This window comes from Erinaceus europaeus, chromosome 17 (assembly GCF_950295315.1).
Source record: "Erinaceus europaeus chromosome 17, mEriEur2.1, whole genome shotgun sequence".
Classification (NCBI taxonomy): Eukaryota; Metazoa; Chordata; class Mammalia; order Eulipotyphla; family Erinaceidae; genus Erinaceus; species Erinaceus europaeus.
Window position 1 is genome coordinate 6,621,492 of NC_080178.1, and position 27,385 is coordinate 6,648,876.

The 27,385-nt window shown below is 40.1% G+C and overlaps 1 protein-coding gene across 2 annotated transcripts in view; it reads left to right on the forward strand.

Moving 5' to 3' along the window:
• Window positions 1-1,517: 1,517 nt before the first annotated feature.
• LOC103110387 (fatty acid desaturase 2-like protein FADS2B) overlaps window positions 1,518-27,385 on the forward strand; it is a 51,613-nt gene continuing 25,745 nt past the window's right edge. For both annotated transcript variants that reach the window (XM_007519561.2, XM_060176201.1), the window contains exons 1-4: window positions 1,518-2,106; window positions 11,889-11,999; window positions 16,155-16,352; window positions 18,581-18,682. In XM_007519561.2, coding sequence (XP_007519623.2) covers window positions 1,759-2,106; window positions 11,889-11,999; window positions 16,155-16,352; window positions 18,581-18,682 — 759 coding nt within the window. In that variant the 5' untranslated portion in view covers window positions 1,518-1,758. The remainder of the gene's footprint in view (window positions 2,107-11,888; window positions 12,000-16,154; window positions 16,353-18,580; window positions 18,683-27,385) is intronic.

Here is a 27,385-nt window from a genome sequence, read left to right on the forward strand (position 1 = left end):
AATAAAGACACATTTTATGACTGTATAATATTCAATATACATGATCATTTAACTTTCTTCCTTACAATTGGAGATTTAGTCTTTTTTTAGTAATTTTAAATAGTACTGAAACAAAATCCTTGGCACTTAAATCTTGGCCTGAATTGTTGATTTACTTAGGATTGATTCCTATGATAATGGACTTTGTTAATCCCTTCCTGTGACCTCTTCTCTTAAAACCAAGACACTTTTTCTTTTATTGTTTTTATGTTTTATTATATTTATTTATTTACTGGATAGAGACAGTCAGAAGTTGAGAGAGAGAGAGAGAGAGCACTGCTACACTTCTTACTTTTTTATTATAGAAATTAAGAGGAGAGGGAGAGATAGAGATGGAGAGAGATAGAGAGACATATGCAGCCCTGCTTCACCACCTGCAGGGGGAAAAGCTTTCCCCCTGCAGGTGGGGGCCTGAGACACGAACCCAGGTCCTTGCGTGTTGTAACACGTGCGCTCAACCAGGTGTGCCACCACCCAGCCCCAAAATCAAGACCCTTTTCCTTCAACTCCACATCAGGAATCTCTTATTCCATCTCACTGATAAACAATGGTCCAATCATTATTACATATGTCTAGACTTTGGACTTGGCAAATAAAAAAAGAAAAAAAAAGAAGGGGAAATTTAGGATTTGTAAACAGAAATCTGGATTCAAGCACCAGTTAACTTCTCGTTGGCAAGGTCATTCTGGCCCAGTTACCTTAGGTGGGTCATCAGTCCATTATGCTTCTCATCTGGGAAATGGAGCACTAGTAACTCCTCCCTCAAAAGACTGATATATAAATTAAATCAAGATGCAACATGCTTAAATCAGCATGTGTCTCAATAAATACCAGCTGTAATTAACTTGAAGCAGGTTGACAGATAAAGACAATGCTCAAAGGAAAATAAGAGAAAGAAATTATTTGCTTTTTTATAAAATTTAGCTTAAACATCCCTTTACAATTTTTTTTTCAGTTTAAAAGACTTAGGGGGAAAATAGCAGTCATCATAAACTACATTTCCTGAAGCTGTGAGGTAGCATCTGATTGAGCTTACATGTTATGATGCTCAAGGATCTAGATTCAAGCCCCTGTTCCCCACCCCCAAGAAAAAACCTTCACAAGAGGTGAAGATGTGCTGCAGGTGTCTCTCTGTCTCTCTCCCTAGCTATGTCCCCTTTCCTCTCAATTTCTGGCTGCCTCTATCCAATCAATAAATAAAGATAATAATAATAATAAAGCATTTTCCAAGTCCCCTAAGCATCTATGTCCTCCCAGAGATTGTGAAAACTTTTGCTAATGTGAACAACTGACAAAGCAAAATATCTCCACTCACCTGTCAGGACACCTGAGAACCCAACCCAGCCAGATGTGAAGCCAGGAGCCAAGCCTCTCCCCCTGGGGGACGATCAGAACACCCAACCAGCTTGTGATTGGCTCCAGTTCTAAATGCAGGGACTTTTAATAATGTAGGAGGGTACCATGAAGACACCAACATCACTGAAAACAGAGGTGAGGAGAGAGAGAAAGACAGAGAGAGAGAGAGAGAGAGAAGGGAAACTTCCTAGGACATAAAGGTAGACTGGTCTCCATCAGGACAGAAAAATAGGACAGAGAAGTGAAGCTGAAGGTTTTTAAAAAAGACAACTAAGCTAAAAAAAAAAAAAGTTTTCTGTATAGGATCCCAACTGTAATGGGATATAATAAAGAGGAAAGGCATATCTAGTGATCCAATCAGAGATGAGGGTTAAGAATTTCAAGAGTCAATTCCAAAATTCCAGGAGTTCTAGGGCAATGACTTTTGAAAGTGAGTCAGTGGGCAACGGGAATCCTGAAGAGGAGACGCATCAGGCAGAGGGGAAGACCGTAGCAGCAAATGGCAAAGCAGATATCTCTGCAAAGCAAGAGGCCAATGGGAAATACGACAGACCCCGAAAAAGGTTCACTTGGCAGGAGATCCACAGACACAACCAGAAAGAAGACCAGTGGCTGGTGATTGACCGCAAGGTCTACAATGTCACTGACTGGGCCAACAGACATCCTGGCGGGCACCGTCTCCTCAACCACTATGCAGGGCAAGACGCCACGGTAAGGAAAACAGTTTCTCCCTGAGTTTCCCTGAACTGGCTGGGTGGCTGGGCCCTTGGCTCTTTTCCCAAGAACGCTTTCCCAAGTTCGTGCTCAAGCACCACAATGGCTCACCACCTCCCAAACCAATTTTTCAGGATTCCTTTTCAGCCAGACCTAGGAAGCAAATCAAGCCTCTGGGTCTAGCTATTAACTTCATTAAGGATGGGGTGAGCTCAGATCTTCACAATGAATATTATGCTTGTGTAACTGGGGGTGGATATGTTTGTTTGGAGGTATTTTGCATTGTTTGACATGCACTCACTGTCTTTTGAGAAGAAAGATACAAACAGGTGATGAGAAAGGAGGATGTCTGAATCCTTGTAAAATTTCTGCAACTCCTAATTGAACTGTCTAGAGGAAAGGCAGTAATCCAACTGATAGGCATCAACATAGTGTTAATATAATAGCAATGAGGAAAACCTACCATTACGCAGGCTCCTCGTTTTTTGCACACTTGTTTCTGTCCTGCAGTTCATTTAGAAAATACAATTGACTTTTATCAATGAAGAAATTAAAACCAGGTGTCTGGGTGGTAGTGGGCATAGTGTGAAGCTCAAGAATCCCAAGTCAAGCCCCCGGCTCCCCACCTGCAGGGGAGTCACTTCACAGGCAGTGAAGCAGGTCTGCAGGTGTCTTGTCTTTCTCTCCACCCTCTCTGTCTTCCCCTCCTCACTCAATTTCTCTCTGTCCTATCCTATAAGATAATGGGAGAAAATAGCCCCCAGAAGCAGTGCATTCATAGTGCAGACACCAAGCCCCAGCAATAACACTAGAGGAAAAAAAGGAGGAGGAGGAGGAGGATGTGGAGGAGGAGGAGGAGGAAAGAAAAGGAAAATAAATTAAAATCAGAGCTGAAGTGATTGACCAAAGGCAACCCAGTTGCAGGATTCAGACTTCAAATCCTTATCTTTCTTAACCTGCATTTTTCTCCCCACTTTTCATCACTGCTTCTCCTCATCACCCTTCCCCAACAAGATGGCTAAGGAAAGGACACACACACACACACACACACACACACACACACATACACCACATATACACAACACACACTTTATTAGTTGTCTAGGATGACTGAGACACATTCTAATGTATCATTTCTCTTATAAATCATCATAAGGAATGTGACCATTATCCTTAATTACAGATGAGAAAATCAGTGTTTAAAGAGGCAAATTACACAGCCTCCAGTACAGCAAGTCATAGGGACAAATTATCAAAGCATATAGTATTTTTCTACATTCGTAGCTAAGTTCCTTAAAAATTAAACAAATTTCCAGAGCCCTGAAGAGGGCATAATGATTATACAAACAACTGTTATACCTGAAACTCTAAGGGTCAAGGTTCAGTACCCCCATAATACCATAAGCCTAAACTGAGCAGTGCTTTGGTGGAAAAAAAAAGAATTAAAGAAAGAAAAGGAAATGAAATAAAATGAGCTTTCTATTTAATATTGATCAAGGAGGTTTTTCAAACCCTCAAAAGCACTTTGAAATCACTTCTAAAATATTGTAAATATTGTAGGCTTTTTTTTTTTTTTAAATCTCAGCATAGAAGATCTGGAGAAGAAGAGAAGCCAAGGAAATAACAAAGATCAGGAAACTGATACAGATGGAGGAGAAATTTAAAATTTGCCCCCCTTTTTATCTATTTCCTTTTTTTTTTGTTTTCACAGTTTATTATATATCAGTAAATTCTCCAGCTATTTTCAAAGCAAAGACTCAAAGCATCAACTCACTAATGATCACTCTATGCAGAGGACTGAGCTAATAATAACAGAATATGTGAATAACTGAGGACTTGCAAAGTTAGAAGACTTTGGCTTTTGATAGTCTTGATTTCATCTTCCCTCCCTTCACACACCTCCTTCTCACTTTTCTGCAATTTCTCAAACTCCTCTGATCAAGTTCTTTCTCTTCTTTCTACCTTCCTTCCTTCATTTCTTTCTTTCCGTCCTTCCTTCTTTCTTTATTTATTTCATTTTATTTTACTGAAAGAGAAATACAGAGAGAAAGACCAGAGCACTGCTCAGTTCTGACTAATGGTGGTGCTGAGGATTAAACCAGGGACCACAGAACCTTAAGTATGAAAATCTTTTGCAGAACCATCATGCTGTCTCCCCCGACCACAGGTTGTTTATTTTTAATAATTATTGCACTCTGGTTTATACTCTACCTAGGCTTCAGTTGTGTTTGTATATCTGGCATTATGATCACCTCTAGAGACTCCATTTCAACCCAGTACTAAATAACCATCCTTTCTTACGCGGTACACCAACTCCTCTTCTCTTCCCTGGTGATCACCGTTATGTTTTTGTTTGTTTAGTTTTGGTTTTGACATGTCCTGAATTTGTGTGGGTGTGATATCACTGTTTCCAGTTCATCCTTTCAGATACAGAGAGAGAGTGAGACAGAGAGCCATAGATGTGGGTGAGAACCCCAAAGAACCAAGACACATCCTTTCTGCCCCCCTTAAAAATAACTAATAGGCTCATTCAACCTTATACCAACCAACTGACAAATCTACAGTTTGCTGATGATGTTTATGCCCCAGTGAAATGAAAAGGCCACAATTCTGTACCCAAGCTTAGTTAATAAAGAAAAATCAGTTAATAATATACAAGCCATGTGAATCTTTAGGGGGAAAATAGCCATGCAGCCTCTGGATTCATGTCCAGAGAATGAAAAACTTAAGCACAGACATCAAGTCCCTCAGACTTTCAGAAATTCAAAAATGCTCAAGAAAAATTTTTAAAAAATAAAAGATTTTTCAAAGAAAGATGATGCAAGGAGGGAGGTAGGGTGTGTCATAGAAGACTTCTGACATCCACATTATTCCATTGGCTACTCAAGAAGATTGAGGTTTGGAATGTAAGCTGGTAACTGGATTGGAATGCTCTAAGGATAAACTTCAGGTCTTCAGAATGGGAACAGCAAGATTACTCACCTCACTTATGGTCGATGGGAAGAATCTTTATGTTTTTAGCACAATATCCAATATCTACTAAATGTTAGTGAAATTGCTGCTATTTATATTATCAATATCCATTGCTTTGAAGCTGAGGTCATTACTTCCTGATTACTGCCAGCTTAGAAATTGTATTTTGGGGGGGCACTGGGTGATGGTGCACCTGGTTAAGTGCACATTACAGTGCACAAGGACCCAGGTTCAAGGTCCTGGTCCCCACCTGCAGGAACAAAACTTCACAAGTGGTGAAACAGGGCTGCAGGTGTCTCTCTGTCTTTCTATCTCTATCTCCCCTTTCACTCTCAATTTCTGGCTGTCTATATTCCATGAATAAAGATAATAAAATTAAAAAATAGGAAAAATTATGTTTGGTGACACCTGATTAAGAACTGAAGGGTATGGGTGGAGAATCATGTTTTCTCTTATTAAAACGTTATTAAAACGTTATTTTATTTTATTTTATTTTATTTTATGGAAGGGGAAGCACAGAAAGATCATAGCACTGCTCAGCTCTGGCTTATAATGGTGCTGGGGATAGAACTCCGGACCTCAGAGCTTCAGGCATGGAAGTCTTTTGCATAACCATTATGCTGTCTCCCCAGCCCAGAATGATGTTTTCTAGAGTCAAAGAGAACATAAATCCAGAGGGATAGAACTCAAAGCTCCCTTAAGAATTATATGACTTAGAAGTAGCTGCAAATTGAATCTCAAAAGGAAAAAAATTCAGCGAAATTTGTCTGTGTGTGCAAACTCTGAATCTTGGCTGTATCTGCTATAAATTGCAACTTTTTTCCTTTTTTTTTTTTTGCCCCTAGGGTTATCACTGGGGCTCTGTGCCTGCAAAAGGAATCCACCACTCCTGGCAGCCATTTTTTTTTTTCCTTTTGGTTTTTCTCTCTGTTTTTATTTGACAAGACAGAAAAAAATTGAGAATGGGGGGAAGGAGGTAAAAAGGGGGAAAAAAGATCACAAACTTGCTTCAACATTCATGAACTGGGGAGCAGGGTCCTCAAACCCAGGTCCTTGTGCTTGGTGGTATGTGAGCTTAATCAGGTGCACCACCACCCAGCGCCTGAGGGGCACCTTTTCTCCTTTGTACAGAAACTCTCTCTGACACTCCATCATCTTGATAGATGTCCAGTGATACCTAAGTGATGCCTAAGTAGCATCTTTCCAAAAGAATGCTTATTAATGGTATCGGCCATAATAGCAATAAACCCTTGTGAAGGGTCTGGGCCTGATCATTAGGAGAACAGGCTTGTGAACAAAGCAGATCTGGTATGTATCTGGGCTTCACCACTTAACTAGAATATTCTGAGAAGGTGATTCAAACTCTTGAAACCTTCACTCACATACCTAGGAAGTGAGGATGTAATTTTAGTATTGTTGTGAAAATCAGAGTGGACCAGGAAGTAGCATAGTAGCTCCGCAAAAGACTCATATGAACATCATACTCTAAAAGGTACATGTGGAAATGTAAGTGCTTTGGGGGGGGTCGGTGTAGTGGGTTAAGCTCAAGGACCTGCGCAAGGGTCCCTGTTCTAACACCGGCTTCCTACATGCACAAGTGGTGAAGCACATCTTCAGATGTCTCTCTGTCTCTTTTCTTCTCTTCTTTTCCCCTCTGAATTGTTCTCTGTCTTATACAGAAAGAAAAATTGAAGAAAAACATGGCCACAGGAGCAGTGGAAAGGTAGTGCAGGCACTGAGCCCCAGTGATAACAATGGAGGGAAAAAAAAAGAAAGAAAGAAAGATAAGGAAGGAGAAAAGAAATGTATGTGCTTTCTCCTGACAGTCAAAGACCAATATAACCAAAAGGGGATGATAACAACTTAAAGGCTATATAAGGACATCCATAATCCATATCCGCTGTCTGGTGGACTGACATATAGAATATGGAAAAGCATAGAAACAGATGTGATGTATTTAAACAGAACCCAGATGTGGTTCAGGTCACCCAGCCAGAATAGGCAACCCAGATGTGCCATTTTCTTTCTTTAGCACAATATTGATAGATGATGCCTATTCAATCAATACCAGTGATGGACATGACAGTGTAGAGAGAAGAAAGAAAAAGAGATGAACAGAGAGGAGAAGTTGGGACAGAGAAAAAGGGATGAAGGAGGAGAAGGATAAAGGGTCTTGAGTGCCACACTAAAAATGCTATGTCTTCCTCCCCTCTGTAACACATCAGGACACTTCTGTAGTAAGGCATCTCTTCAGATGCAACCAGCACAACAACAACAACAACAACAAATCCACTCAATTTCTAAGTTGTCGGTGAAAGGAGAATGATCATCAGTGATAATTGCCCCTTTCTTGGGTTGCAAGTTTTCTTGAGTTGTTCAGTTGTCATTTGAATGACAGTCTAAGTTAAAAAAAAAAATAGGTGGAGTAGAATTTAAAGTGCTAAGAGTCTACAGTGGGTCAAAAGCAGAAGCTTCCTTTCTAAAACATTACCTGGACAGCTAAGTGAAGAAAAAAATGGAGCAGAAAGCATCAAAATGAAGAATGGAATCCAGGAAAAAAAAAAGTGAAGATCTAAACAGGACTTTGGGGAAAAGATAAGAAGCAAAGATATCTAGAAGATATAATATTTAATATTGGATGAATAACTGGATAAGTAAACAGGAGGAAGGTGTATATGCTTACCTTTGCACATCTGATTTAGGTAGCTAGGTGATGGTACCTATTATAAGACAGGGTAGGTAGAAAGAGAGCAGAGAAAGTATTTGGAATTGGAACTCAGTTAACTTTTTTATTATCTTTATTTATTTATTGGATACAGAGTCAGAAAGTGAAAGGGAAGGGAGAGATAGAGAAAAAGAGAGACCTGTAGCACTCCTACACTTCTCACAAAGCTTTCTCCCTGCAGGTGGGGATGGGGGCTTGAACCTGGGCCCTTGTGCATTGTGACAAGTGTGCCCAACAATGTGTAACACCACCTAGCCCCTTGGAATTTAATAAAAGCATAAAAAAGAACTCAGTATAAGAAACAGCTTTCAGATATAGAATAAATTGAAGTATATATAACCTTCTCGTGATCTGTGATGATGAAAGAGGATCTAGGTGACCAAGTGTCATTCTCCACAAGCATCCTTTACTCTAAAGCAGCCTTCCTTCAAGACAAGGGAAAAGGCTGCATTCCCTCCACAAGGTAATTTATTCACAACTCAGTCTCCATATGAAATATGAGATTTATTTCAGCCTTGGAGCAGTTGAGATCTGAGATAAGTCAACAAGAATTATCCTGAGGTGTGGAAATGAAATGTTGATTATTTTGGTGAGTTTTTTAATTTTTTGTTTGTTTTTTCTAAGATGAAGTTATCTTGTTGACTATCTGGCTATCTTGTTTTTTTATTTTTATTTATAACATGGAAAATTGGCAAGTCTATAGGATAAGAGGTATACATTTTCACACAGTTCCCACCCCCAGAACTTCATATCCCATCCCATCCATTGATAGCTTCTCTATTCTTTATCCCTCTGGGAGTATGAACCCAAGGTCATTGTGGGGTGTAGAGGGTGGAGGGCTGGCTTCTGTAATTGCTTCTCCACTGGACATGGGTGTTGGCAGGTCAATCCATACCCCCAGTCTGTTTCTGTCTTTCTCTATTTGGGTAGGGCTCTGCAGAGGTGGAATTCCAGGACATCTTAGTGAGGTCATCTGCCCAGGGAAGTCAAATTGACATCATGGTAGCATCTGCAACTTGGTGTCTGAAAAGCGTTAAATACAAAGCAGAACAAATTGTTTAATAATCAGGAACCTAAAGGTTAAAGTATAGCAGATGAAATTTGAGGTCTTCATGTTGGAAATATATTTTAGGTATATTCCAGGGGGTCCATATGGGACTTTACTAATTTTTGACTGAGCCCGACTACTTCTGAGAATCCTTCATTTTTTGTTCTTCTCTCAGATAAGGGAAACGATGCCTGGGTTTTTCTGGTGTTTCTGAGGTTCACCTAGTTTTAAGTGGTGGTATAAAAACAGGCTTCTTGGTGGCAAATGCTTGATGGAATTGGTGTTCAGAGTCCTCTGGTCATCTTCCACTATCACCTACCCCTCTGGGACTGTGGGTCAAATTTTTTTATGAGGTGGAAGGTGGAAGGTCTGTCTTCTGTAATTGCTTCTCCACTGAACATGGATGTTGGCAGACTGACCCTTACCCACAGGCTATTTCTATCTTTCCCTAGTGGAATAGGGCTCTGGAGAGGTAAGGTACCCAGACACAGTGGTGAGTTCATCTGCCCAGGGAAGTCAGCATGGAATCATGGTAGCATCTGCAAATATGTGGCTGAAAGGCAGTCAGATATAAAGCAGGGCACAATTTTTAATAATAAGGAACAAAAATGTAGGAATAGAGCAGTTGAAAATAGGAACTCTATAGTGGAAAGAATCTAGGAAGTCTGTTTTTAGTACATTCCCAAGGCACCATGACCTTTGTAAAAGAATGATAACATGTTAAAGTCAGAAAAAACTTTACTGTTTCGTGCCTTTATATATTCTTGACTTCTCATCCTGATTCAATTGTTTACTGTGTTAATTTAAGCAAGGCACTGAAACTCAGTGTCCTTTAACTGTACATCAAATCAATGGAACCTCCTAAAACTAAGGTGATGCTTAGGAACTGGCCCATAAAAGGTCTTGTACACTTCATGTACACAGTAAATGTTGGCACTGTCCTTTCTTCCCTTCTCTTCTTCCCATCACCTTCAGGCAGCATGTGTGTACTTGCTCAAGAATGTCAATGACAAAACCTGTTTTTGCAGATCTTTAAAGAATGTGGTTTCACAACTCAATATTCAGACTGTGTAAGGATATTACTTTTTAAAATTCATTTTGTATTCTTTTTTGCCTACCAGGACTTCTCATGTGGGTGAATTCACTACTCCTAGTGGGCTTTTATTCTTTTTTCACCTTTGGGTAGCGAAAGATGGAGGAGAAGGAGGGAGATAAAAGGAGAAACACCGGGGTTGGCCGGAAGCACAGCAAGTTAAGTGCAGGTAGCACAAAGCGCAAGGACTGACATAAGGATCCTGGTTTGCACCTCAGACTCCCCACCCGCAGGGGAGTCGCTTCAAAAGCGGTGATGCAGGTCTGCAGGTGTCTATCTTTCTCTCTCCTGCTCTGTCTTCCCCTCCTCTCTCCATTTCTCTCTGTCCCAGCTGACAACTACTACAATAATAAAACAACAAGGGCAACAAAAGGGAATAAATATTAAAAAAAGAAACGCTACAGCAACACTCAAAGGGCTTCCCCTGGGCCATGTGTGGTGTTCCCATGTGCTGTCTGAGGCTCAAACTCAGGTCCTTCTGTATGTATGAACTCTTCCCATGGAACCATCATTACCTGAGGAAAAGGAGACACTGTGTTGATAGGGTAAAGGGGGTCTAGTGGACTGTAGTAAAGGGATGTGGGTAGTTTAGTGGTGGCTGGGATATGATAACATGCACATTCAAGAGGTGTGAAATTGTACCTCCTAGAACATATTTGTTAATGTAAAGTCACATTAACTCAATTTTAAATAAACTGATAATTTTTAAAGTGGTGATTTTTTTGTAATAGATTTTAATTGTCAGAGATAGAGCACTTAGAATATATAGCAATTAACTAGTCATTATTTCAAAGACATTGGTACATTCAAAAATCTGCAACATTGAAAAATTAAAAATAAATATTACAAAAATATCATTTACAACTAATCTATTTTTACCACTGAAGTAAACTTCAACTTATATTTCTTTCTATTATGATTATATTAGCTACAGCACCCAGTAAATGGGGTGTATTATACACATCTTCATAAACACCTAAATTTATAAAACCCAGTTACATAAATTAATTAGGAATGAATGCATACATATATGCATTTGTTTGCAACCATAACATGTTTCATATGTTACGGTTGCAAATAATGTGGTGATTTTATCAAGTGAGTTAAGTCAGAAGGAAAAGGCAAAATGCCAGATGATCTCACTTGCAGGTTGGATTTAAAAGAAAAAAACAGGGGCCAAGTGGTGGCACACCTGGTTGAACATGCATGTTACAATGCTCAAAGACCTGAGTTCAAGCCCCAATACCCCACCTGCAGGGAGAAAGCTTTGCAAGTGCTGAAACAGTACTAGAGATGTTTTCCTTTTTCTCTCCCTCTCTTTCTCTCTCTCTCTCTTTCCCCCTAATCTCTTTATTGCTTATATCTATTCAAAAAATAAAGACAATAAGATATATTTTTAAAAGAAAATTTTAAAAAGACAGGGAAAACACAGGATGAACTTAAACTAGCTGTGGCCTATTGCAGTAGAGGCCAGAGCTCTACAAGGAGTGAGGAGAGAGAACGTTGAAAAGGAGCTGGGGTCCGTGTGTTCTATGGCAGAGGAAGATGCCAATCAGTAGTGGGTGTGGTGTGCAGACACCTCTGATAGGAAGATGAGGAACTATATTTACTTGACAACTGTCTTGAAATTCCTTATTTCCCCAGTAAAGTGCTTTATAAGGTAGAAAGAAAATAGTCAGTGATCTCTTTCCGAATCTTGATATTGTTGACGTGCCATCACTGAACTTGTCCAGTGCAGTAATACATTAGTAGGTAGATATCCAGTGGGAAGCATCCCAAGGGCAAATTGATTCAGTCAACTTAAAGCATCCATGTGAGATCACAAGCAAACCCTCTATGAAAGAGTCTGAGTTACTTCCCAAAGGGGACAGAGGAAAAAGTAATGAAAGGGACTGATCTGTGAATAAGAATTTCTTTTCTAAGTTCTCTTTGGCTTACAGGATGTCTTCAGAGCCATGCATGATCATCTGGACATTGTGCAATTGTACCAGAAGCCACTACTCATTGGAGAACTTGACCCAGGAGAACCCAGCCAGGAGAAAAACAAAAATGTGAGTGAGGTCTCAGAATGGGCAAGTTGTGGAGGCTGGATCAAGGGGTAAAATTCAGACCTAGCCTATAATTCTATGAATGTCATCTGTCATGTATGGTTGACCCGCAGTTACCTGAATGAGTGGGTTTTTCATATTTCCAAAGAGCATCATTGAGATTAGACCCTCAGAACTCTGAAGGCTCTGCCATGCAAAGGACATTGGGGCCCAGTACCAAGCATTAACTCCATATTTTTAAGTATCTACTTCAGGTCAGGCAACTCATATAAGTAATATCTTTTTCAGTGACTGCTTATAATTATCTGTTTGATGTCTGTGTTGGTTGTCTGTTAACTATGTCCCATGACAGAAGAGAATGTGTCTGCTTTTATCATCCTCATGTCTTATTTGCACAGACAAAAATAATAGAAAAAAATAATAATGAAAAAAGTAGGAGCAGGCAAACTATCTCTAAGACTTTGTGAGAACTACAGAGCATGGGAGGGAAAAGGAAGCACTGAACTTGGCTGGTGGATGTGATACTTTACACCAATGTAATTTGATAATCTTGTAAAATATTAAAAATAAAATAAAGGGTCATCTACGCAGCATCATCCATGTGCAATAGAATGAACCCCACAAATAGTTGTTGAATAAAAACTGAATGCACTCCAACCATTGTGTTTGATGTTTGGATAAATTATACCTCAGGAGGAATAAAATACTTCCCAAATACCCAAAGCTGTTGAACTGTACAACTATAACTACAAGTCACTGCCTTTTGGTCACGCTTCCCTAGGCATTCTCAATTCAGAATAGCATTCTTCTCTCTGCATTCCACTGTCCACCTGAAATGCAATCTAAAGGTGGACACTTAGGCTTACTCCATAGGTCCATGGGCATCCTCTAACGTTGTGTCAAGAGACAGAGTTACATGAAGTCTAGAGCTGAAGACTTTAAACTCACACCCAACTCTGCCACAAATGGTATGAAGTTAGATGAGTTATACCAAACATCTCTGTTACTCAGCTGCTCTCTTTGAAATATTACAGCAACTATAGTGATTGGGAGATTATTGAAAGAGTTAAATGGTTTCAAGAATTTGGAACCATATCTGGAGGTTAATAAACACTCAATAAATTGTAGACACTATCAATGTTGGGATGGATAGTTTACAAACTTATGTAAATGTCCCCATCATTTTAGTCACAAAACTAAGCTTAAAAAGCAAAAGGGGGAGGGAGAGATGATGTAAGGTAAGACACTTATTACTATGAATTTTCTCTAAAGGAAGATAAAATTCCAATAATATCCAAGAGCTATAAGCATTTATTACCTAAAAAAAAATTGCCCTCCAAGAGTGCAAGTATACCATATATTTGCTTTATGTAAATGAACTAGGTAGAGAGAAAGAACCAACAGTTTAGAATAAAATTTAATGTCAGAAAGTGTAGGCTAAAATCTAGCATCTGTTATTGACTTGCTATTATTTTAAACCAGTCACTCTTCTGGGCTTTTGTGATCCTTCACATGGCACAATAGGTTGGTTACAAAAGATATCCAAGTTGGAAAGTATTCTAGAGATGCCCTCTTTCAATTATCAAGGCCATTAGGACCCCAAGGACTGAGAGAAACTTGACAGATGGGCTCGTCCAGACACCCCTTAGACAGTAGCATTTTTTAAAGTACATCAATGAATTCTGAAATGCTGTTTTTTTGTTTCTAGAATTATCACTTATTTTTAATAATTCTTTTTATACATTAAAAGCATCTCCTTTCTTAAATCTGACCAATTCCACTCTCTTTCTGACACCCTGGTAACTTTTTCAGTTATCTTGGTTTCAAAGCCATTGTAGTCATCAAGCTAAGAGTTGCCTCAAGTCTGTATAAACTCACATGCATGTATGCACCCTGTGTGTGTACACAGGGCCTGCACTACTCCCTGCTACTTGCTGACACACACCAACACCACTGAAATAGGACCCTAATCTGACTGAGCAGAAACAAGGTCTATTGAGCAACTCATTAAGAAATTTTCCCTTTTATGTAATCTAAATGGATCACATTTAGTTCTGTTCATCTTTTCCTTTTGTCACATGAATACAATCTCATTATTCTATACTACGTGTCTGTGCACTGATGCCACCACCAATTGATATACCAGTACCCCCCAAAAGTTTTTTAACTTAATGCACATGAGAATGTGAGAATTGAGAGAGAGAGAGAGAGAGAGAGAGGGAGAGATCCGTCAGGACATCATTCTGGTACATGTGGTGCTGGGAATCACATTGAAAATCTGTGGCATTCAATGCCCATGTGCAGTGAAGAAGCAATTACAGAAGGCTAATCCCACCTTCTGACCCCCCAAAAAATTTTGGTCCATACTCCCAGTGGAGGAGGGGGAATGCTAGGGGGAAGATGAAGAAAGAAGAGGAAAAGGGGAGGGACATTTGGATGTAGTAATAGGTGTATGTGTAACTTGGAAAGGAAGAGAATATGGAAACATGAGCAACAAATGGGAAAATATATAGAATATAGACAGGGAGTTATAGAAATAATAATTAACTTATATCTGACACCTTAAGAAAACTTCTGTAGCTTCCCATGGAGGGATTGGGGATACAGATCTCTGGTGATGGGTATGGGACAAGTTGTTCCCCTGTTATCTCATAATTTTTAAAATTAATTTTAAATCACTAATTCAAATGGATATATTTGCATATATATTCAGATAATTATAGAAATAATAGTCAAAACATATCTGTGATGATGGGAGAAGCACTACAGTTACCAGTTAAGAGAAAAGGTACGCAGAACTCTGGTGATGGGAACAGTGTGGAATTGTACTCTTGTTATTATGTACCTTAATAAATCATTAATTTAAGAAAAAGAAAAAAATTAAAAAGAGAGAGAAACTATGGCATGTAAATTCAATGCTCTATTAGTTTAGACATCACTGGGCTACCCAGACTCAAATAGAAAACAAAGTTCCCCAGATCTTAATCAGAGATCTATCAGTTCCTGAAATCATACTGATACATACTTAGGCCTATCTCTAATCATGGACCTAAAGGCTGGAATAGTGCAGATGAAGAATTGGGGGGTTCTTTGTTTTATAGATATCTAGTAGGCATATTTTAGTTATAATACAAAGGGCCTTTGGCTATATTAGTTTTTTTTTTTTTTCCTGAGCCTGAAATCTGATATGCAGGTGGATCCAAGTTATTGTCTAGGGAGATGATGTCATGGCTGGAAAAAGCACCAGAAAACTGAATCAGGGAAGAGAGTAACTCCCAAATATGGGAAAGGTGTATAAATATTGTTGGCTGTAAACCCCATTGATTTGATGTGATCTGGGGCCCATAATCTGTTTAGGAGACTGTGACCTCTGCATCCCTGTAGACCTGAGCTCACATTCTGTGGTCATCAGTAGGAACGTTCCAATCTGGCCCAATATCAGGACCACAATTTGTTTGGCTTTATATGTTAACTCTCTTTTCAACCATCAATTTCCAGATACTACCATGATTGCCAATCAGACTTTCCTGGACAGACAACCACACCAGTGTATCCTGGAGTTCACATTCTCCAGAACCTCCCCCCATAGGGAAAGAGAGAGGCAGGTTGGGAGTATGGATCTACCTGCTAACTCCCATGTTCAGTGGAAAAGCAATTACAGAAGCCAGACCTTCCACCTTCTGCATCCCACAAAGACCTTAGGTCCATACTCCCAGAGGGTTAAAGAATAGGAAAGTTATCAGAAGAGGCTATGGGATACAGAGTTCTGGTGGTGAGAATTGTGTGGAGTTGAACCCCTCTTATCCTATGGTTTTGTCAGTGTTTCCTTTTTATATAAAAATGCCAATATTTCTAAGGCTTTTATGCAACAAATAAACATATAATAATTAAAAAGGCATATCTGACCAAAAAAAGAAAGAAAATTAATTCTAATGGAATACTATTGGAGACCAGTTTATAAATTATGATGCTTTCTTCAAAGAGGAAAAATTATAAACCTTATTTTCTTCAAAGATTTTATTTGCCTTGTTCTTAATTCCATCCTATTAAGTTTATCAGCATCAATAAATGTATATGTCAATAAAATAAATTATGAATCATATTTATTTGTGATCCCTTTTCCCAAAATAACTAACTCCCTGGATATTTATTCCACAGGCCCAGCTGGTGGAAGATTTCCAGGCACTGAGGAAGTCTTTGGAGGCCATGAAGATGTTTGATATCAACCCGAGATTCTTCTTCCTCCATTTCTGTCAGATCATTATTTTAGAAACTCTGGCTTGGCTGACAGTGCATCATTTGGGCACAAGCTGGCCAGTAACAATATTCATTTCCATTATCCTCGCAATATCTCAAGTAAGCAGTCATCCTTATCCCAGGGAATGACTCTAAGAGAAGGCTTGGAATTTTTGCTTCTCTATTGACAAATGTCAACTGTTATCTGATATCATTCAACACCAGAAATTCATCAGAGCTTGCTGAACCTCAGTTACCTTACTGTAAACTAGAAATTGCATGTTTGTGGGAATATTCTGGGGATTAGACAAGCTAATGTACAATGAGTAATAATTGACATATAATAAAAAATACATAATTTGTGACAGTTGCTACTTCAGCACAAGTTCAGCAATTGAAGTTCTGTTCTCAAACACATAACTTTCCTCTCCTTTTTAAAAACTTTTTTGAAAATATTTTATTAATTTTATTAGAGAGAAGTAAATACAGAGATACCAGAGCACTGCTCAGCTCTGGCTTATGGTGATGCTGAGGATTGAACCTGGGAGCTTAGAGCTTCTGGCATAAGAGTCTTTTGCAGAACCATTATACTGTCCCCCCAGCCCTAATACTCCTCTTTACTGTATATTCATATATCATCCAACACTCATAAATGCATAAGAAATAGGAACACTGACATAAATAATAGCATAAATAACTAGGGGGATATTTGATAACTTTGTTGAATGAGGTATAAACATTTGAACAACACTTTCTATGAACCCAAAGGGAAACACATGTCCCTTGCCTCTGGGAAACTGTCATCTATTGGGGGTGTTTTTACTCAGGATGTCAAACACACTACATGACAGAATGGCTGAGATGTCAAAGAGTGGTACAAGCATTATTTGTCATAATAGAATGAGGCATTTAATTATGATGGTAATAATTGGAGGAGTTATCATGAAGAGGTAATTTTAGTAGGTTTCCAGATTCCAATTTTTTCTCCTCTTCTCCTTCTCTCCTTCCCCTTCCCCTTCCCCTTTCCCTTTCCCTTACCCTTCTCCTCCTCCTCCTCCCCCTTCTTCTTCTTCTTTCTCTTCTTCTTCTTCTTCTTCTTCTTCTTCTTCTTCTTCTTCTTCTTCTTCTTCTCCTTCTCCTTCTCCTTCTCCTTCTCCTTCTCCTTCTCCTTCTTCAACTTTTTCTTGAAAATCCAACTGGCTGGATTTTGAAAAATAACTTTGGAAGAAGGAAGAAAGCAAACAATTGATTGGTGTGTTACTTAATCCTAGCACTTTATATATCCTTAAGTTATACAACAGCTACACAAGCCAGGTATTACTCTCCATTCTTATCAGATAAAAACTCAAGACTCGGAGCTAATGATAATTGGCCAAGAGCTCTTCAGTATAAGTGGTGGTGAATGACTTAGAATATGAATCAGCTGTTGTCCAAAGACTGGACTCTTTACTCTTCACACCAAAAAGTTTTGAGAGTGGTAAGGAGGGCATTCTAGACTGAGAACTACCTGCATAAAAACATGGAGGGGGAAGAGTATATAAATACTGTTAACTGTAAACCCCATTGACCTGACCAAGGGCCCATGTTCATTCATATTTAACACAATAGACTATGTAACCTAAGCATCCCTGAAGGTGTGAGCTCACATTCCTTCATAGCTAGGAACACTCTAGGCTGCACTCATTTCAGGACCAATCTTCCTTGAATGGCAGAGTATGTTGACCCAGCCTCTCTTCAGAGTGAGACAATTTCTACTACTGTTATTCTACATTGAGGACAAGGTTCTGTAGAGGCCCACATGCGATGTTGTCCCTTTTGGAGATGCCCAATGATCATGTGGAGAGAGATATGTTAGAGGTACATGCCCATCATATCTATATGGGAATCCCAGGATTCCCTGACTAGGGCTCCTGATGAGTGGTCTGGTAGTGACCATGTCCAGTGGAAAAGTAATTGTAGAAACTAGACCTCTGTACCCATAAAGGCCTTTGGAAAAGTAATTGTAGAAACTAGACCTCTGTACCCCATAAAGGCCTTTGGTCCATAAAACCAGAGGGATAAAAAATAAGGAATTTTCCAATGGAGGGGATGGGATACGGAGCTCTGGTGTGGAGAATGGTATGGAATTGTGCCCTTCTTATCCCACAATCATGCTCATCATTATTAAATCTCTAATAAAAAAGGAGGGGCAGACAACACATGTACACAGTAGAAAAGTAACTTGACATGGGAGAGGTGAGATGAGATGCCCTCTATTCTCAAATGGGCTCCTGAATCTACTCTTGGGCTCATTTGTTAATTCCTTCTTGAGGTCCCTACTTCTCTGACAGTAATTTCCTTTCTCCTAGGCCCAGTCTGGATTTCTGCAGCATGACCTGGGACATATCTCCATATCTAAGAAGCTCAAGTGGAAACGCCTGATGCAACGATTGGTGATGAGTAATTTCAAGGTGCAGGATGTTTATGGGGCAGGACGGGGTTCTTGAATAGGTTTTCTTATTTGACTGTTATATACTTGTTGATGCTCTGAAATTTATTTATTAGTTTATTGAGTGAGAAAGAGAGAGAGAGATACAAAGAGAAACCTTTGTAGAGGGAGGTCAGAGCACTGCTCAGCTTTGGGTTACGGTGGTGTTGGGGATTGAACCTGAAATTATATAGTATCTTACAAAACCACTATATTGTTTCCCCAGACATTTCGGTTTTGTTATGAAGACACCAGTCTCCAAGTTTGTTTGACTGTACTCTCATCTCAGTAGGAAATGTTTCTGCAAACCCAGGGAGAAAGCTTAACCTGTTAAAAGTGTTAACTTGCATTCCTGAGAACTGGTGGTCACATGTTCAGTCCCTGGCACCATCTTAAGCCAGAGCTGCACAATGGCTTGGAGTTTTTTTTCTTTCCTTTCCTCTCCCTTTATTATTAGCATCATACCTATAATAAATATATAAATTTTTAATAAAAGGAATTATTGTTATCCCAGAAGAAATCCTTTTTAAAAAAGAAAGGAGGGAATTGGGCCATAGCGCAGCACGTTAAGTGCACATGGCGCAAAGCTTAAGGATCAGTAAAGATCCTGGTTAGAGCCCCACGCTCCCCAACTTTAGGGGAGTCGCTTCACAGGCAGTGAAGCAAGTCTTCAGGTGTCTGTCTTTCTCTCCCCCCTCTGTCTTCCCCTCCTCTCTCCATTTCTGTCTGTCCTATCTAACAACAACAACAACAATAAAACTACAGCAACAATAAAAAACAAGGACAGCAAAAGGGGAAATAAATAAATATCAAAATAAGAAAGGAAAAACTGAAATGTTTATGATATCTACAAAGAAATGCAAAAATACAAGCAGCACAGACCATAGACACTAATGTGGGCTGTATCATTGTAACATATGTACAAAAATTTAAACTATTTTTTATGAAGAAAAGGTTTTTTTGAATTCAAGAAAACTTGGCTTCTCTTTTTCTTTTACACGTTAAACTATTTGCCTCAATTTCTAGAACCCTAGTAAGGAACCGCCTTGCAAAAAAAGGGAAAAAAAGACAGAAAAAAGAATAAAAGAAAAAAATATATAGGGTTTTTTAAATGTAAATATGCCAATCATGGATCTGGGAAGTATTTTATGTGCTAGGATATGTACTTACTCTGTGCAAAGCCCCAGCCTCCAGCCCTGGAACCTCATGGTGGTCCCACAAATCTGCAGGGAAATCTTCAGGGATGGTGCAGTTATGGTCTCTCTCTCTCTCTCTGTCTCTCTCTCTCTCTGTCTCTCTGTCTCTCTCTCTCTCTCTCTCTTTCTCTCTCTCTCAAATAAGGAAATGTGAAAACTTCCTAGAAGTACTGGAATTGCATATACAAAACATACTAACACTGGGGCTAGGTAGTTGTGCACCTGGTTAATAATACAGTGCACAATGACACAGGTTCAAGCCCCTGGTCCCCACCTACAGGGGGAAAGCTTCATGAGTGGTGATGTAGAGCTGCGGGTGTCTCTTTGTCTCTCCCTCTCTATTTTCATCTCCTTTCTCAATTTATCCCTGATTCTAGCCAATATATATATTACTGTAACCACATTTACACAAAGGATGTAACCTGGAAAATAATGAGTAGGAATATTTTCAAAGGAATCTGAACATCCATTGCTGAGAGAAAGGGGAGTACAAAAAGTTTGATTCCTCCCAGAAAGATGAGGCTGTGAGGAACTAAAAGGACACGACGCTAAAAACATATTAAAAATGAAGAGAAAGAGAGGGTAATGAAGACTAGAGAGTTGTCCTCTAGAGTCAGAGGCTGGGAGATATCACAGTGATCTACACAATGGTCTTTCCTGCCTGAGGCTCAAAGGAAGGTCTCAGTCTCAATACAAGGCCCCACCATAAGCCAGAACTGAACAGTGCACTGATTAAAAAGAAAAATGAAAGTTGAGGGATGAAAACCCAGTCAGTTGGGAAAAGTAGGTGGTCTCTTCCTTCAAACATAAGCTCCAGTGGGATAAATATGCTCTCCTCCTGTGAAACACTACAGTTTGGCACCTAGCAGTGTGCTTTACACATAGTAAGTCTACAATGCACATTTTTTTAATTTTTCTATTAGTGATTTAATAATGATCAGCAAAACTGTAAAGTAACAGGGATGCAATTCTATACAGTTCCCACCAACAGAGTCACATGTCCCATCACCTCATTGGAAGCTTCCCTATTCTTTGTCCTTCTGGGAGCATGAATCCAGGATCATTATGGGGTGCAGAAAATGGGAAGTTCTGGCTTCTATAATTGCTTCTCTGCTGTACATGTATGTTGGCAAGTGAATCCATGTGAAGCAGGTCTGCGGGTGTCTTTCCCTCTCCCCTCTCTGTCTACCCTACCTTTCTCCATTTCTCTCTGTCCTAATAACAAAATCAATAACAACAATAGTAATAACCACCACAAAAAATAAAACAAGGGTAACAAAAGGAGAAAAAAATAGCCTCCAGGAACAGTGGATTTCATGACGCAGGCACCAAGCCTCAGCAGTAACCCTGGAAGCAACAAAAGAATGAAAACAAAAATTAAAATAGATACTGTTCTACTGGCTATCTAGTTTACAACACCTCATGACTTGAAAATTACCACAGAGTAAGAGATTCTGGTGCCTAGGCCAGCCGTAACTTCTGGCAGCAGATAAAAAGAGAGCTAGGTACAGCTCATTAGATGAGAGGTTTCAAGTACCAGGTTCTGTACCGGTCCCCCTAGGCCATCATCTCAAGCAATTCACATGAAGTGAGGGTCACAGTACTCCTGCATGAAAGCTGACACTGAGAGTTAGTGGAGTTCATTGACATCACTGGTTCTAATTGGTAACAGCAGGAGAAATCTCGTCACGAGATTAAATCCTGAGGAGCCCAGAACCTTGCTTCTCCACACTGGCTGTCCTGCCGCCCAGGCCTCCTCCTCTCTACATGTGTCCTTTCCATTCCTCTGTGGTGGAGGTCTCATGCCAGCAACTTCTGGCAGCATCCCTAATGATTCTGACCTGCCTGGCACCATGACTAAAATGAGCTACTCTGACCAAAGCCCCACCTCCTGCAAGCACTCATCCACTAATTAGCTGAGTCGCTTTGAAGAAGTTGCCCAATATCTGGTCTTCAATGATTTCAGCTTGCAAATTTCAGCTGCTGATGAATGTGATAAGGATGCTGTGGGAGTCACAAGGGAGATTCTTGTGTACTGAAAAATGGTCAACACATGGTGTATTGCGCCAAAAAGACTCTGGGGTGGGTGGGGGCATGTTCAGGTCTTAGAACGTAATGGTGAAGGAGGACCTGTGTGTGTTTTGGGGGGGGGTGTTTGAATTGGTATGTGGAAAACTGAGAAATATTGCACATGTACAAACTACTGTAATTTACTGGTTTTGTTAGTTTTTTACCAGAGCACTGCTCAACTCTGGCTTAGGGTGGGGCAGGAGATTGAACCTGGGACTTCAGAGGCCCAGGCAGTAGGATCTCTTTACATAACCGTTATGCTACCTACCCTTGCCTCCTACTTAAAAATTCTTATCTCAATTATCCCTAGTCCCTTAAAATTTTTTATTATTTTATTTATTTTGATTGATTTATTTATTTTTAATTTAAGAAAGGATAAATTAACAAAACCATTGGGTATAAGGGGTAAAACTCCACACAATTCCCACCACCCAATCTCCATATCCCACCCCCTCCTCTGATAGCTTTCCCATTCTCTATCCCTCTGGGAGCATGGACCCAGGGTCATTGTGGGTTGCAGAAGGTGGAAGGTCTGGCTTCTGTAATTGCTTCCCCGCTGAACATGGGCGTTGACTGGTCAGTCCATACTCCCAGTCTGCCTCTCTCTTTCCCTAGTAGGGTGGGTCTCTGGGGAAGCGGAGCTCCAGGACACATTGGTGGGGTCTTCAGTCCAGGGAAGCCTGGCTGGCATCCTGATGGCATCTGGAACCTGGTGGTGAAAAGAGAGTTAACATACAAAGCCAAAGAAATTGTTGAGCAATCATATTTATTTTTATTATTGGATAGAGACAGAGAGAAATTGAGAGGATAGGGGGAAATAAAGAGGGAGAGCGAGAGAGAGACTTGCAGCCCTGCTTCACTACTCCCTCTGCTTTCCCTCTGCAGGTGAGGACCAGGGGCTTGAACCCAGGTCCTTGAGCATTGTAACACATGTGCTTAACTAGGTACGCCACTGCCTGGTCCATGTAAACCATTAATACCCCCCCATCCAAAAAAATGGCGGATACAGGGGAGATACTCGGTACTCCTGATCTGTTACTAATAATAGGGACAGTCTTTCCATCATCAAAAATGAGGAAAGAGAACCAGTGATGAAAATGTTTAATTGTGATATAGTAAGAAGACAGAGAGGTAGACTATATAACACAGTCACATGGAACTGGAAGATGCTTGGAACCACTTAGTCTCAGCTACCCTCCAGTCTGCACAAATGAGACTTAAATAGATGGAATTGCAGAGAATTGAATCTGCATCCACATTTGAAATAATTTTCTTGGGGTCAGAGTAGAATGTACCCAGTAGAGTCCGTGTCTAACCAAGCACAAGAACCCAGGCACCACCTGGAAGAAGGATAAATAACACCAGGGAGAAGCTACACAGATAATGGAGCCTCTCTCCCTCTCCCTCTCCCTCTCCCTCTCCCTCTCCCTCTCCCTCTCCCTCTCCCTCTCCCTCTCCCTCTCCCTCTCCCTCTCCCTCTCCTTCTCCCCCTTCCTCCCCCCCTCCCTCTTCCCCCCCCCCTCTCTTTTATTCTCTTTCTAAAAATGGGAAGAACTCAGTCCTGGAATAGAATTGTTCTGCCTACAAGAATTAATTGAGCTAAGAAGGTTTAAATAGAGGCACAATAGCATAATGGTTATGCAAAGAGATTCTACTGCCAGAGGCTCCAAACTCCCAGGTTCAATCCCCTGCCTTATGCTAAGCCAGAGTTGAGCAGTGCTCTGGTAAAACAAACAAAAACAGTAAAATACAGTAGTTTGTATAGGTGTAATATTTCTCAGCTTTCCACAAAACAACTCAACCCCCACCCCCTAGGCCCTCCTCTACCATCATATTCCAAGACCTGAATCCTCCCTGCCCACCCCAGATTCTTTTACTTTGCTGCAATATACCATGTGTTGACCATTTTTCACTACACAAGAATATCCCAGGGCCTGCACTACAAAAGAAAAAAGAAAAAAAAAAGATGAAGGAGAAGTGCAAAAGAGAAGTCTGTCACTCTAAATGGTTCAGATTAATATATTATCATTTAAGTGTCAAACTTTATTTTAACCGGAAGATTCTGATACGCATGCTATCCTTCTAGTCACCAGCACTGGGAACTTGAAGTGTTTCTGGATTCCCTCAGAAATCTTTCTCACTGAAATAAATCAGAACCATTTTCTTGTCATTGTGAGCCTGATATAATGGCATCTCCAGCTTTTCCCCCTTGCCTGTTGGGATGAAGTTGGCAGACAAGGAGACACATTTATCTTGGAGGTAGTTGGGACTTGATTTGGTGCTAGGCTCCCTAACATCTCAAAACAGTCCCACCATTGCTAGTACTTAATAAAATAAAAGAAAAGAAAGAAAAAAGAAAAGGCTGTGCTTTCTGATTGGTCTACATTTTTATACAACTAACTCTCTCTCTCTCTCTCTCACCCTCTCCCTCCACCTCTCCCTCCCTTTCTCCTTGCCTCTCCCTCCCTGTCCTTCCTCCTCTCTTGCTCTCCCTTCATCTCTCTTCCCCCCCTCTCTCTATATATAATCAGTCTACAGAAACAATCTTGCACTGTTTGAAATGAATGTTACCTTGATAATTCGTGAAAAGAATAAGTAAACAGAAAATGACTCTAAAAGCAAATCAAGTGCACTCTGTCCATCTATAAATAAACCCACTGATTTGTGAACACAATGAGTATAGACTTCAGCTATATGCTGGTGAGAAAATTACCAGTGAAGAGACAGAGGATTGGTAGGGAGGTAACAGGAAAAAAAAAAAATCATGTGTGTGTGTGTGTGTGTGTGTGTGTATGTGTGTGTGTAAACATCATCTTCCTTGCCTTACACAGGCATCACAATTGTCCACTTCAAAATCTGCTTTTTGAAAAATATTTGTTTATTCCCTTTTGCTACCCTTGTTGTTTTATTGTTGTAGTTATTATTGTTATTGATGTCGTCATTGGAGAGAACAGAGAGAACTGGAGAGAGGAGCGGAAGACAGAGAGGGGGAGAGAAAGACAGACACCTGCAGACCTGCGTCACCACCTGTGAAGCAACTCCAGTGCAGGTGGGGAGCCCGGGGCTTGAACCGGGATCCTTATGCTGGTCTTTGTGCTTTGTGACACGTGTGCTTAACCTGCTGTGCCACCGCCTGACCCCCTTTCAAAACCTGCTTTTATATCCTCGCCCTTCCAGAAAAGATCAGGACATTGAGATTCCTTGGAATTTTCATTCACTGGCTGTACAAAAATATACTTGGTCTGGTCTGTGCCATCTTTGCACAAGCGAAGAGCCCTTCTAAAAATAAACAAAATATGTATATGCGCTTTGGACTTCCGTGCAACACTGAAATCAAAACACATTCCCTGTAGCATATTAGGAAAACTATAAAAGGATAAAGAGGCAGAAATATTGGAAATTAAGACCTTCCCTGAATATCTGGTCTGTGTAGTATTTAGGATTATATTCTGAAACAGTGGTGGGGGGAAGGAATATCAATCACTCTACTATCTATAATCTTTTCAATCACATACTTATTCTGTTGTGCTGGGTAGGCTTCCCAGCAGACCACCAAGAGACAAGATTGGGTATGCAAGCACAGAGGAGTTTATTTCTAGCCCAGGCTAGGGTCGGGCCAGTCACGGACACAGACACAGCTGCTCCAGGTGCCAACGAGCCAGACCCCAACTACTAAGCTTCATTTATAGGACTTTCTAAGTACACTGAGCAAGCAGTAATTACTGAGCAAACATCATGCGGTTCCCGTCAGGACAGGGGTTTCTAAAAATTTTCCAACTCCCTGTCAGTTTCATGTAAGTTTCGGTAACTACCTATTTTCCCAAACTACATTCCTTTGATTCATTTCCCTGAAACTGTTCAACCTGGTTCTTTTTTTATTCCCATAAATTGCCTATGCTGAGAACAATGTAATGTTGGCTTGGACCTCCATCTTCCAACAATTCCACCTGTGAGAAAATAGCCATTGCACACAGCTAGGAACAAAGATTTAAACTCAGGAGGGTTTTGGTCAAAGCCTGAGCTCTCTAGATGCACTAAGAAAGGCTCTGATTTAAAATTAAAGAAAGCAGGAGGCCGAGTGATAACACATTGGGTAAAGCGCACATGGTGTGAAGCTCAAGGATCCGCTCAAAGATCCCGGTTTGAGCCCCTGGCTCTCCACTCGCAGGGGCGTGGCTTCACAAGCAGTGAAGCTGGTGTACAGGTGTCTGTCTTTCTCTCCCCCTCTCTGTCTTCCCCTCCTCTCTTGACTTCTCTTTGTCCTATCCAACAGCAAGTGCAACAAAGCTGGAAAAAATAGCTTCCAGGAGTAGTGGATTTGTAGTTCAGGGAGCAAGCCCCAGCGATAACCCTGGAGGCAAAAAAAAAAAAAAAAAATTAAAGAAGCAGCTAAGCTGATGTGCCTTACTTCCCATGGATCCACTTTAGTGTCTCTGGAGTTCAATGGCTCTAGAGGGAGAAGGAGGGGACAGGATGGAGCTTTAGATCCGACTCATAATTACGCTAGTCACGTTCATGAACTATCAAGATCTGCTCCTTGCCCCATGCTAAGTCAGAACCTCTCTTGATTATTTTTATTCTCACAGATAATTATTAGCTAAATGGGTACATTCAGATAGGGGAAAAGGATTAGCATGTTGGTCTCAGGATTTAATGGGGGGGGGGTTGAGTCAGCCGAAGTGATCCTTCAGTTCCCTCTCTCTGTCTTTCTCATAACTAAATACATCAAACATGGTAGGGAAAAGGAGTAGAAGTTGAATATCTCAATGTGCCAACATATTATATACAGCATCTTATGTCTCCCCAAATGACCCCATAGAAAGAAGTGACATTACACTATATTTACTGAAATGCAACTGAACTTCAAAGAAGTTAGATAATTTGCCCAAAGTGACAGCAGTATTTAGATATCTAGCATGTAAGACTAGATGATATATTTCTATTTTTTTTTACTCTATTAAAACTTCCAAAGTTGAATTCAGAGAGTTAAACTCACAAACACCCAGATCAGAGATGATTTGGACTTGGCATCAACTAATTTTGTGTTAGTCAGAGACAATGTATTTGTTTTTATTACATAGCTCTACCTTAAAATTTTATTTTAATTGAAGTAAGATTTTAACATCTTGTCATTTTTTCAGAGTACTTATTTATAAATCAGTATCTCTATATGTACTGACTATATACAGATATAAGTGATATAGATTAGAGATAAAGATAGAGAGATATAGATGATATAGGTGTATGTATGTATTGGGTTTATGTTTACCACCATAATTAGTTTTTATTCTTCTTCTTTTTTGTAGATTCCAGGCCTCATGCGTGCACAATCTCAGCTCCATGCTCCCTTTTTTGTTTAGATAAAGAGACAGAGAGGGAGAGACATCGCAGTACTAAAGATTCCTCTGCTGCCATAGCAC